We start from the raw sequence: 13490 nt of genomic DNA, 5'->3' as shown, positions 1-13490 counted from the left end.
TAGAATACAAGCATATAGAACACTGCGATTTTATTATAACATTTGAGGAGCAGCGTGGAGATCAACAGATATTTTTAACAAGTTTAGTGTTCGAAATTACTTGTATCATCAACATTGTGATTTATTCTGTTTCACTTTCAAACATGACTTTTGACTGTCCGTACTGTGGTACTAGCGCTAGCACTGGCAGTCAAAGGTATATGGTGACATACATACATACTAAAATACCCTCACATTGTCCCCAGGTTACCGAGGCCAGAATTGCGAAATAGACATCGACGATTGCCCAGGCCACCTCTGTCAGAACGGCGCCACCTGTGTGGACACTCTGAACAACTACACCTGCGAGTGTCCACCAACCTTCACCGGCAGATACTGCGAGACTGACGTCGATGAGTGCGCTTTGAGGTAACTAAGATTCCTTTTTAGGGTTCCGTAGTCAACTAGGAACCCTTATAGTTTCGTCATGTCCGTCCGTCCGCGGATAATCTCAGTGACCGTGAGCACTAGAAAGCTTAAATTTGGCACCAATATGTATATCAATCTCGCCGACAAATTGGTAAAATAAAAAGTGGAAAAAAATGTTTTGTTAGGGTACCCCTCCTACATGTAAAGTGGGGACTGATTTTTTTTTTCATTCCAACCCCAACGTGTGATATATTGTTCGATAGGTATTTAAAAAGATATGGAACTGCGCGGGGCAATCCTTGAGCGCACTTACTGGCGCCATCTGACGGAAAGTCAAATAAACAAAAGAATGCGCCAGTAGCTTCTGCCAAAATAACGCCACTTATATGGACACTTTAAGATGATTGTCAAAGTCAAAAATGTTTTTATATAGCACAGATAAGACACAGGCTTTTTTAAGTAGGTACTTTTACATATGTAATAAATAAAAGAAAAATATCCTCGAGTCAATAAATAAAGGATCAAATTCCAGTGTATAAAAATGTATTCAATAAACTATCATTACCTTCCAATTAGCTGCGTAACTTGCTTAAAAGATCTTAATACGGCATCTTAAAGTATCACTGGGGTCTCGTTTTTATTTGAATCCGACCCAATCCATCTACAAGTATACAGACCACCTCAACTTAGACGGAGCATTCAAGCTAACTCAGTGTAAGGTGCGTTTTCACATTATCCGTTCCGATATCGGAAGAAGGATCGATATCCTATACATTAAAGACGCCATCTTTGATGTCATTGTGCTCGGGCAATACAATTCCAAGCAATCTACATACCATTGCTAAGTTTGTTCCATAAGCACCAACTACCCACGGAGCAAAAGCGGCAATGGTATGTGAATTGCTTGGAACTGTGTTGCTCGTGAAAGAACACTGAGCGAATAAGGAGGCACACTCAAAGGTTATGACAGATGGCGCCACCCTATTAGTCCATACGTGAGAGCCAGAAGATGATATGTTTTTCTCTCTCTCACATATGAATGACAGTGACATGCCTAAACACTTGCACAGGCGCCGCCTGGCGGGATGAAATGTCAGTGTGCCTCCTCATTGATAGGTCTGTGGTGTATCCGTGCGATCGCAGGATAAATCAATCTACAGCGCCAACGGAATTGCAGACGTCCAAAACAATTAAGGCCAATTTTTATTGACCACCAATAAACTGCTCCGACATGCTTCAAGCACAGTTACTTGGCAATTACTTCATATCCTAATTGACGGATCATCCAAACCAAGAGATATATGAAACCTTAACCCTTTGGGAAAAGATTCAGGGTTTTAGAGCAATTAGATTTTGGCAAAATTGTCCCAATTAAGCGGACCCTGAAACGGATTGGCCTTAAAATGTTAGCCAATTCTCAAGCGTAACACAAAAGCTTTAAGTTCGAATGGAACCTTTTTGAAATTTGATATCGGGCGCCATATTGATTGGAAGGATGCGTAACCGTTTTTTAATCTTTACGTATATTGAGTTCCTTAAGGTTCTCGATTACTTTGTAAGTAATGAAAGTATTATACAGCGGCTTAGTCACTCAGGTAAAAAGTCGCTGTGCAAATATTGTAGCAAGAAATATCCGTTTCTATTTATATTCAAAGGCATACATCTAGAGCAGGGGTCGTTAACCTTTTTGAGACTGTGGTTGACAATAAAATGCATGACATTTTTTTTACGGCCTTAATTTTCTTTTGATAGTGGTTAAAAACAATAAAAACTGTTTCCTTCATTGGAGCACTTTGTGTAGATTTAACTTGATTTAACGATTATTTGTCTCCATTTGTGTATAATAATAAAATAAACAAAGCTATAATAAATACTTTGCAATTATTTTCGCAGTAAAAAATAAGTAAAATCTTGGGAATGACTACAAGATTTAATAACAAGTAAAGTTCGAAAATTGTTAAATGTGTATATTTTTACGTACATACTAAATAGGAATAAAATCAACACATGCCATCGGCATTTACACATAAATCCTTTACAGTTACATAATACGTTTCATTACATCTCTCATCAACATCATCTGTATTGGACATGTGAGGCATCACTATTAATTCTACACTGATCAGCAAAAAACTACCGACCGCGTTCGCACGGTACATCTTTCTAACAGCCCACACAATAGTTTAAACCTTACTAGTCATTTATAAAGTTTACTATCTCTTTGGCAAGCTTAGACTTCCTAGGAATTATAAAAGAAAATGTAAAAAGGCGCTATGTTACCTACAGGCTAATCTTATTTCAACGTCATGTCTTGCGCGTAAGATCTAAACTAGAACACACGGTTGACTCTGGATAGTTTTTATTTAATGATTTATAAGTTGTAATTAGTATTGCATTTAGTCTGATTTAAAAAGTATTATTAGACATAATGGAAATCGCGATGAAAAGAAATGTTTATCATTGTTGTAATCATTTTTGTTGGTTGACCCTTTCGATAAGTTTTTAATCCTTATACGTTCTATTAAGCAGGAGGTATAATTAGAGAATATTGCATATAAATAATTAATGGCATCTCGTGACATCATGCCAATTACAATTATCCCAAACACGACTCCGATACATTGTTTCATTCATTTCATTAGCCATTATACTGTTATCATGACGCTTCTATTTTACCTTGAGCTCTTTTAAATCTATCACTTTAATCGGTTCTTAACATAAGGTCATAAGTAACAAAAAAATCAATTTCTTGTTAGTTAAAAATGGTGTACAATTTAGTCGCTCTATGAACTTTGTGCTCTCTGCATAGATAAACCAGTATCTTTTATGAAGGCAAAAACATTATTTAGAGCCTTTAACGATGGTTACAAAGTTTCATTCAGTATGTTCAGTGTTCAAGTCGATCGTGTCACCCAATACTCGATAGTTCCTCGACGCAACAGATTATGCTCGGCCAGTATCAGATGTCTTCCATGTTCACTTTTTTTCCGCCATCCGATGGAAGCGTTCTTTTTTCAAACCGGACAGTTCTTTTTTGTAGTTGAGCCTACCACGAGTTTTTGACGTATATTACATAGTAAAAGTCATGGAAAATGACGTAATTATTGGTCTGAGTAACTGTTTGGAGGGCTGATTGCTTTCTTCAATACAACGAATGAAATTTTTCTAGACGTATTCTAAATCGTCAAAAATTCTTGGTATAGAGTCAGGTTTAATGTACACCTAATAATAACGTTGTACAGATTTTGCTGCTGCTGTTAATTTTTTACATGACTTCAAGTAAATTAGAATATTGTATCTCTAAAAAACTGTAAACAATTGCAACTACCGCTACCTTTGTTTATGTTTAACAATGATTTCGCCTTTACATTTGTAACTGTTCAATGACCAATCGATTACCGTTTTAAGATTAATGACAATTCGATAATCTTTGAACATTAACATATAAATGTCACTCGATAATTGCGTCATGAGAAAAATGGATCAGAGACTTTTAATAGTTATTATTTGTAACAAATGACCTTGGTTATGTAAAAAATAGAATACACAATCTCCTACCAACATAAAAAAAAACTACTGGGTATTATAATGATTGTCGATATAGTACTTAGCAATGTGCCAAAATGTGCAAAAAAAAATCCAATGTGCCAAGGTGCTAAACGAGTGAAGAATATAAAACCGTTTTGTACAACTACATAAAAGAGATGTAACAAAAAATCATATTATATGTAATAAATAATTTCCAATAAGGCTCGACTTATAGTTTCTCGTAACTTATCAAAATGTCCATCAGAATAGATTTGAATATATAATTAATGCAAACTCCCGTGTTACGGTCATAAGACTTAAATGCCACGGATATTTCTCAAACGATTTATCGATTGTCGTTTGACGGTTTATTTGATAAGTCGAGTTGAAATTACCTTTAGTTTATAAAGGTAATCCTTTTCATGATACATTGAATACTGAATAATATTCTAGTTTGATTAGGATGAAAACTGCTTGTTAAACTTATTACCTATTTCGTAACAAACTCATCGCATTTTACCTGTTTATAACGGAATATGTGAGTCCCTTCGATCCTAGATTCCCATAACTCAAAAAGCATTTCCAATGAGAAAAAATCGGCCAAGAGCGTGTCGGGCCACGCTCAGTGTAGGGTTCCGTAGTTTTCCGTATTTTTCTCAAAAACTACTGAACCTATCAAGTTCAAAACAATTTTCCTAGAAAGTCTTTATAAAGTTCTACTTTTGTGATTTTTTTTTGCATATTTTTTAAACATATGGTTCAAAAGTTAGAGGGGGGAACACACTTTTTTTCCTTTAGGAGCGATTATTTCCGAAAATATTAATATTATCAAAAAACGATTTTAGTAAACCCTTATTCATTTTTAAATACCTATCCAACAATATATCACACGTTGGGGTTGGAATGAAAAAAAAAAAATCAGTCCCCACTTTACATGTAGGGGGGTACCCTAACAAAACATTTTTTCCCACTTTTTATTTTACCACTTTGTCGGCGTGATTGATATACATATTGGTACCAAATTTCAGCTTTTTAGTGCTTACTGAGAGTGTGCTAGTGGTTACTGAGATTATCCGCGGACGGACGGACGGACAGACAGACATGGCGAAACTATAAGGGTTCCTAGTTGACTACGGAACCCTAAAAAAAACGATCTCACCACTACAAAAACGAACTATAAAAATTATGTACCAGAGAGATTTAGGTCGAAAAGTTCAGAACCCCTGTTTTCAGTAGTTCGAAGTTTGAAATCTCAAAATGGCGTCGCAAGGTCATGGACCCACAATTTGAGTAAAGCGCGCTAATGCATTTTGCTCGTAAAAGCCAATCGGATAATTAAGACATTTGGCGGGCAATTATGTTATTGGTGGAATATTGTTTTAATTCGCATGGCGCCATCGTCGACATTTTAATGCACTGTTTAGTTTTCAAGTTTTATTGTAGATGGCACTGTTACATTAGCTACTTTGTGGTATTAAGATTTTTTAAGAACTTCTTACTATTCAATAGCCAGGTTAACCTAATTCACGACTTTTTATGTTAATTTTTTTGGAGTCATATTGGTTAGCACGGCTGTATTAAGCATTAATGTATTTGTGACGATTAGCGCCACTCCTTCACATAAATTGCCAATAAAATTACCATTAGCCATTTTAGTAAAAGTGTCTTATTTCTCCATACTCCATATTATTAACAATTAACATATTTTGAATGTGAAATATTTGTGCAGTATTATCTAATAAGTCAATTTTAATCTTCAATGCTAAATAACAATAACTTAAAAAATGCAGTCAAAAAGGCTGACAATTTGCAGGTTTTTAAAAGTCGGTTGAAAATAACCCGGCATTTCGTTCGCGGTCATTTCCCTTCTCCGAAACTGGATGCCACACTAAATCACAAACAATTTAAATATCACAAACATGCTAAATACTTATTAAAATGACCGTTGAAAAGCCGAAAGCGCTTCGGGTTCATGAAAATGCCTTAAAAATTCTTAAAACATTCAAACCAACCAAATTACCCACTAATTTAACATTACATTAAAAACATAAAACATTAAAAAAGTGCAATCATGTTGTCAACGCGCTGTAAACAGTTGAAAAAAGTGTATATCTTGTCACTGCCGTGGCGACAAAGACGTGTTTTGAGAGTATCTGAGTTTAATTTGTATTTAAACTCGTAAACACTGAAACTTTATGTGTCATAGTCGAATAGCGTCCCACCATTCAAACTGGGGTTCTTCCGAACGAAGGATTGACAAATGATGCCATCTTTGTTTGCCCCGCCATTCCTAGATGTGTCATTTTCTTTTTTTTTCCCGATTTTTTGTCCTGAATGCCTATTTAAGCCAAATTTTTATTAAGCAAAACTCGAGACAGAAGCAAGCTATTTAGAAGTTACTAAGACAGTAGTTACTACCTGCTGTATATACTTTTACTGAATTCGCTTAGGAACCCGAAGTGAATCTGGGCTTCCGACATTAGATTTCGCCATTCGCTCCTGTCCTGAGTGATCTGATCTGATGTTATTCAGTCGCTTGAAGGTCTCTAGTTCTAGTCTATCGATCCTTCGATACATATGCCTTCCGACCGTACGTTTCGTAGTAGTACTGACATAATCTAACCATCCCCTCTCTCCCACAGACCGCTGGTATGCCAGAACGGCGCGACATGCACCAACTCCGTCGGTGGCTTCTCCTGTATCTGCGTGAACGGGTGGACCGGGCCAGACTGCTCAGTGAACATTGATGACTGCGCTGGGGCGGCTTGCTTCAATGGAGCCACGTGCATTGACAGGGTCGGAGCTTTCTACTGCAGATGTACTCCTGGGAAGACTGGTAAGTGAAAAACTTTTCTCATGTGTCATTTTTACTTTAGAGACATGATACAACAATCATAATCTACTTAAAGGAATCAGCGGGCCTAGCACGCTGTGTGATCGCACTTACAGAAGGTGCGAAAAGGACGCACGGACGCGATAAACTATATCACACTAGCGTGGTAGAACCGCAGGTCTCTTAATAAAAGTGACAAACGACAATGATGCAGATGAACTACCTTTTAACACCGTTCTTCAAAAAACTTTTGGCAATTGCGACGTCTAATATTCCTTCTTTTCCAGGTCTTAATTCCTTCTGTGACGTCTAATATTCCTTCTTTCCCTGGTCTTAACGCATTCCTTCTTAGGTCTTCTGGCACTTCTCAAGTCTCATGTCTTCTGATCACTAAGTACTGATCAGATCTTTTAATGCTTTAACGCCTTGTTTCCTAGGTCTTTCAATTGCGAAGTCTTAAAGTCATTTTTTTACCAGGTCTTTTCAGCCACAAGTGACAATGAAGATCTTTCTCTGATTAATCTTTTACGAGTAACATCTTCCCAGGTCTTCTGCCAATCCGACATCTAATATTCTCCATTTCACAGATCCTCTCGTGATGTTTTCTGACAACTGCGACTAATATTCTCTCATCCCAAGTCTTTTGATGTCTTCCTTTTTTAACTTCTTACGGCCCAGCCATGACATTGGAGCGAAACACAGCGATGGGACTTTTCATTCGCACGTATGGCTGCCGCTCACCACTGTCGCGCTTAGACCAATGTCGTGGCTGGGCCGTTAGGCCTTCTACCAATTGCTATGTCTAATCCTTTCTTTCCCAGATGTTCTGATGTTTTGCTGCGACTAATACTTTCTCTTACCTAGTCTTTTAATGTCTTCCTTCTTAGGCCTTCCAATGGGCAACACCTATTTCTTTTCCAGATCTTCTGATGTTTTCTAACAGCGACTAATGTCCTCTCTTCCCCAGGTCTTCTTTGCCACTTGGACGACGCCTGCACCTCGAACCCCTGCCACGCTGACGCCATTTGTGACACCAGCCCCATCAACGGCTCCTACACGTGTTCCTGTGCCTCGGGCTATAAAGGGCTGGATTGCTCTGAAGATATCAACGAGTGCGAACAGGGTGAGTGGACTGAAGTCTCTGACTTTATATCGGCCACAGTGGTCTATGTTTCTTATTGTACAGTCAACCAATTGGAACCCTAGGCCACTGTAGAACTATGTCACAGTGACATTTTAAATCAGATTGTAAGAAATCTCTTACTGCTTGTCATTTTGACATGGTTGTAGAGTGGCCTAGGATTCCAATTGATTGACTGCTCTGAAGATATCAACGAGTGCGAACAGGGTGAGTGGACTGAAGTCTCTGACTTTATATCGGCCACAGTGGTCTATGTTTCTTATTGTACAGTCAAGTCAACCAATTGGAACCCTAGGTTACTGTAGAACTATATCACAGTGACGTTTTAAATCAGATTGTAAGAAATCTCTTACTGCTTGTCATTTTGACATGGTTGTAGAGTGGCCTAGGATTCCAATTGATTGACTGTACCTTTACTGGCTTACGTATGTCCTACTGGTCAGGTTACAATAGGTTTGACTGCTGAGGATATTCTACGAGTGAGAAGAAAGATATATCATCGTCTATTTTTATCTTGACCGATTTCGGGCACAGGAACTGCTGTTTAACCTTTAATTACTGAATATCGAATGTGTGATCAAATTCGCACGCCGCAAAACCGTCAGTGGTCAAAGATGAAGTGCGGGAACTAAGTTGTTCTGCGCGCTCTTGAAACATCACTGAGCGAAGGGCGAGACAAAATAATAGAATCGGCGATCAAGAACTGTGCACACTAGATGCGTGCGTTTTTAGTATACAGATTTTTATGAGAGATGGCACACGACGAGCGTTTCTTTCTTTGAGCAAACATTCAAGGCCATACTTTGCTTGGTAAACATAAATTTACAGTATTCTGTGTTTTCATTATAATCTTTTGTTATTCAGGATCGCCATGCGAACACGACGGCCTCTGCGTAAACACGCCCGGGTCGTTCGCCTGCAACTGTTCCGTCGGTTTCACCGGCCCCCGATGCGAGACCAACGTGAACGAGTGCGAGAGCCACCCCTGCCGGAACGAGGGCTCGTGCCTTGACGATCCTGGGACTTTTAGATGCGTCTGCATGCCTGGTAAGTGATTATTTAAAAAAATACGGTGCGAGATTTAAGTGTACGAGTGCGAGCGCCATCCCGGTTGGAAAAAAGGCTTGCGTAACTTGCGTTTGAATGTCTGGCCAGTGATTATTAAAAAAAATCGCGGTGCGAGATTTAAGTGTCCGAATGCGAGAGCCACCCCTGCCGGAACGAGGGCTCGTGCCTTGACGATCCTGGGACTTTTAGATGCGTCTGCATGCCTGGTAAGTGATTATTTAAAAAAAATAAGGTGCGAGATTTAAGTGTACGAGTGCGAGAGCCATCCCGGTTGGAAAAAAGGCTTACGTAACTTGCGTTTGAATGTCTGGCCAGTGATTATTAAAAAAAATCGCGGTGCGAGATTTAAGTGTACGAATGCAAGAGCCATCCCTGCCGGAACGAGGGTTCGTGCCTTGACGATCCTGGGACTTTTAGATGCGTCTGCATGCCTGGTAAGTGATTATTAAATAAATTGCGGTGCGAGATTTAAGTGTACGAGTGCGAGAGCCACCCATGCCGGCACAAATGCCTTGATGATTTTTGGACTTGGTAGGTGATTTTTAAAGGTTTCGCGGTGCAAGATAGAGTGTTATAAAAATAATGAAGCATTGACTTAAAGAAAAATCATTACTACGTATATCCATATATTCAAAAGATAATAAATCCAAGAAACCCAGTACTAAACTAGTGCAATCACAACATAACTAGTCACAACAGATATACGACGAACCTCCGATAATTGGTCACAAGTTTATGGCAATATAAATCTTGACGCGCGCGCCATATTTCCTGAGTGCTCTCTAGTATATTGCTCTATAACTGTTGATTATGAGACGAGGTACGTAGCCAAATGCACAAACAATTACTATAATATCGTTATCGTATTAGCTCTCTCTCTTCCGTATTGGCGCGACAGAGCCAGGCTGCGGTTCGATCGGCGTCTAGCGTCAACTATTGTCATATCGGCTTGGCCGGCAGGCACTGTTTAGAAATTAACGCTGTTATACAACTAATTTAAAGTTGGTCTGACCTTTTGATATTTTAAGATCATGAGACTACGTCTCCATACCTACTATTGTAGATGTTACAATACAATACAATACAATACAAATACTCTTTATTGCACACCTCAATACACGAAACAACATACTAGCAAGTATAAACAACAACTTAAGAGGTAAAACAAGAGGCGGTCTTATCGATAAAGAGCGATGTTTATAGGTATTTACAATTTTTGTTAACAACTTTTGTTTGGGTGGACAACTTTGAAAAAAATGGCACAGGTACTGGCACGACTGCTTTGAACACAGAGAACCTCCTATAGAGTGGCAGTCTTGTATATTTGGTTCGCGATACGAGTCACCAGTGTTTGGGGTGCGAGGAGCGGGCGGGGAATGTGTTAAGCGCGCTGTGATTGGCCGTTTCAAGGACGGCGGGCAGTCGCGCCAGATGAAAAGGGACAGAAGTATGACTGTCCCTCTACTGACGCGTAAGTGGCCAATGTAAGTTGACCTATGCCGGCTCTGAATAAATTATAAATATGACTTATTTGTGGAATGTAATGCCGTCTGTTTTTAAATTTGAGCTTCTTGTTACCTTTCCACACCATTTCACACTACAGGTGGACATCTTTAAGGCATCAAAATACCCTTTTCCAATTTTTTTGTGCGAAAAACACGCGCTGCTTTCGGGTCTGTTACTTGGTCGATACTGATCGGGCACGGCGAGCGCCCGCGCGTATATCAGTGCAAATACTAGGAAGGCTGGCCACCGCGAGTCGTCTTGTAATAGATGTCTATAGGGGTTGGTCTGTGGCTTTGAAATATGATGATGTTTGATAAACACTATGCTATGTCCTTCGGATCACACGACCAAATAGGTACCTATGAAGGGTAAAGACTGGTCGCTCAGTCACAGATGCAATTTGGTTTGTATTTGTTTGGTTAACTGACAAATGTGACGTTATCTGGGTAAAGGGACCTTATGAACGATGTTCGTATACAAATACGACGCCGCGGGACGTAAACGCCTCCGACAATAAGGTCCCTTTACGCAGATAACGCCACAAATGTTTTACACGAAAATGTACAAATTATTTATTGATCCTATTAAAGTATACTTGAAAGTACAAATAGATAATCAATTCATAATAAGGGCCAGTTGCATCAACCACATTTGACAGACACATCATCGTCGCGCAGCAAATGTCTATGGAACTTCCCATACAATAAAATTTAACGAACGCTTTAACGGTGACAGACGGTTTGATGCAACCGGCCCTAAGCCCGTAATACATACGTCCAACCACTGAACTGAAACGCAGGGGTCGAAGTCAACGTCCCATAACATTCTAGAAAAAACGCGGGAGCAAAGCCCTTCGCGACATTATGTATCGCATAAAAAATAAATGCGTGCCCATAGCTGTGCCGCCGGACAGGTTCGACTCATTCGCTATCTCTTACCGAGCCATTTTTATGATAAACCATTATAAGAATCATCAATCTTTGTTAGGCTGGTTATAGTGTCACGCCATAGATTAAATATAACAAGATCATACCATCCCATACATTAAAATGCGACCGCCTAAGACCGCGCTTACACTCCACCACACATAGATGGCGCCACAAAAAAAATGTCTTGTAACTTTCGATTATATTTTTAGATGGCGTTAAGTGTCACTTTTGACATAGATTTACGGCTCGGAATTGACACTTAATGCCGATCTACAAATAATCGGTGGCAACAAGGCATTTTTTGTGGCGCCATCTATGTGTGGTGGAATGTAAGCGCGTTCGTAGGCGGTCGCATTTTAATCTATGGGATGGTATGATCTGGTTATATTTAATTTATGGTCACGCGGAGCGATCCGCACGACCAATTTGTATCAAGTTGATGTTGTCGTCCGCGCCACTCTAAAACGCCCTGAACTTAATAACATATTAGTCCAATGCGGATCGGTCAGCATGACAATAAAACCAGCCTTATAGGACTTCAAGGCATATTTACGCTGGTTATATCAATCGGGAAGCAGTCATAATTGAACGCGTTCGACCGAAGCGCGAATCCGACTAACGAAGCGGCATGCTCATTCTGAACTTGTATATGAAACTTTCTACCTCTTTAATTTTGTAGGTTTACCAGGACCCTACGCAATTGACAAACTATTTATCTCTTAACGCTTCGCGTAATATGGAAGCGCTTTTGCATTTCTTCGTATTGTAACGCAGTTAATACGGCCGAGTTGAAGTGTTGCGAAATTGTTTGTTTTACGATTCGGTCGGCTAATGTTTGGTTGCTTTGAAGACATCCTGTGGGTCGTCTTGAGTTTAAACAGACATCGCATTGATGAGTAAACAAATACGATTATGTCCTTCCTATTGTTCGAACGATGATTTGTAGATAGATGATTAGTCGTTGACAAGTATTGCGCAGAAGAAAGTAAAACGCAGAAATTAAATTACAGTTCCCACTAAAAGAATACAAATCGTCGGTAAACGTAACCCGTTGAAACATAATGACAGTCATTGCAAAACCTACAAGATTTTACTCAGCCTATGAACCTATAACTGCGAAAGGCAACCCTAGAGCGAAGACCGAAGAGTACAGTCAGAATTTTAAATATAGATGCGGACAGCGCGCTAAATATATGTATACACGACTTTATTACTTGTACTTTGGCTGTGAATATATCTTTATGGCACTTGGTCCGTATCTATATTTAGTACCTAAACTGTATAGTCGTCAATTGTTTTACTGTTTGATTCTGGATTTTAACCAGTGGTCTTAAAGCATCGGGTTGGTGAGACCGTTTCCGCGTTGGAGACAATGCTCGGGCGTTCACATTGCCATGGGAACTAGGTCTCTATTAGGGGTGGTGCTAACAGGTTTTTATGTTACGCTCTAACTAGATTAGTTATGATTAGTACTTGCTTGTGATTATTAGGTACTGGTGTCTTTTGTTCGTTTACAAACATTAAAATGAATAACCAAACTAATTTTTTCAAAGTTTGGATTCAACTATGAATGATTAAAACGAATACTAATTTTACAATCTTAAAAGAGCCTCATCGGTAATCAATAGTCACAGTTAATGATTACGGTTACAAAATATGCAAAAATAAAGTCAAAGGTTAGCTCTTAGACTCCAAAATACTTATTTTGTCTTTATAAGTTTTATAACACACCGTTAAGAAATTGAAACGGGTACCTACTGCAGTGACGGGGTAGCTAGGTCTAAGAGCGTTTCCACATTATCCGATCCGACATCGGATGTTTAAAGTATAGGATATCGGTCCTTCATCAGATATCGGATCAAATAATGTAAAAACGTAATAAGGCGTTCGCCTCGATATTATCCACCTGGATTGTATCCAGTATACCTAGGTAGGCTTTATAAATGTATTAAAACTAACTTAAAAACTATAATAACCTCAGTAAATTTAATTATAATAATAACTATAAAGACTGTCTTCGTTACTATGCCACAGGGGCCGTTTTTAGATTTACTTTAGTTTAATTTTAGATTTATTT

At 39.0% G+C, this 13490-nt stretch overlaps 1 protein-coding gene across 1 annotated transcript in view; it reads left to right on the top strand.

Annotated features, from left to right (window-relative positions):
* Window positions 1-13490, top strand: part of LOC125241645 (neurogenic locus Notch protein-like) — a 175659-nt gene that overhangs the window by 133263 nt on the left and 28906 nt on the right. Inside the window, 4 exon segments of the mRNA XM_048150211.1 lie at window positions 246-408; window positions 6579-6772; window positions 7737-7892; window positions 8775-8957. Coding sequence (XP_048006168.1) covers window positions 246-408; window positions 6579-6772; window positions 7737-7892; window positions 8775-8957 — 696 coding nt within the window.

Source organism: Leguminivora glycinivorella, chromosome Z (assembly GCF_023078275.1).
Source record: "Leguminivora glycinivorella isolate SPB_JAAS2020 chromosome Z, LegGlyc_1.1, whole genome shotgun sequence".
NCBI classification, from domain to species: Eukaryota; Metazoa; Arthropoda; class Insecta; order Lepidoptera; family Tortricidae; genus Leguminivora; species Leguminivora glycinivorella.
Note: the sequence above shows the minus strand (reverse complement) of the source record. Positions and strands in the feature narration are given on the sequence as shown.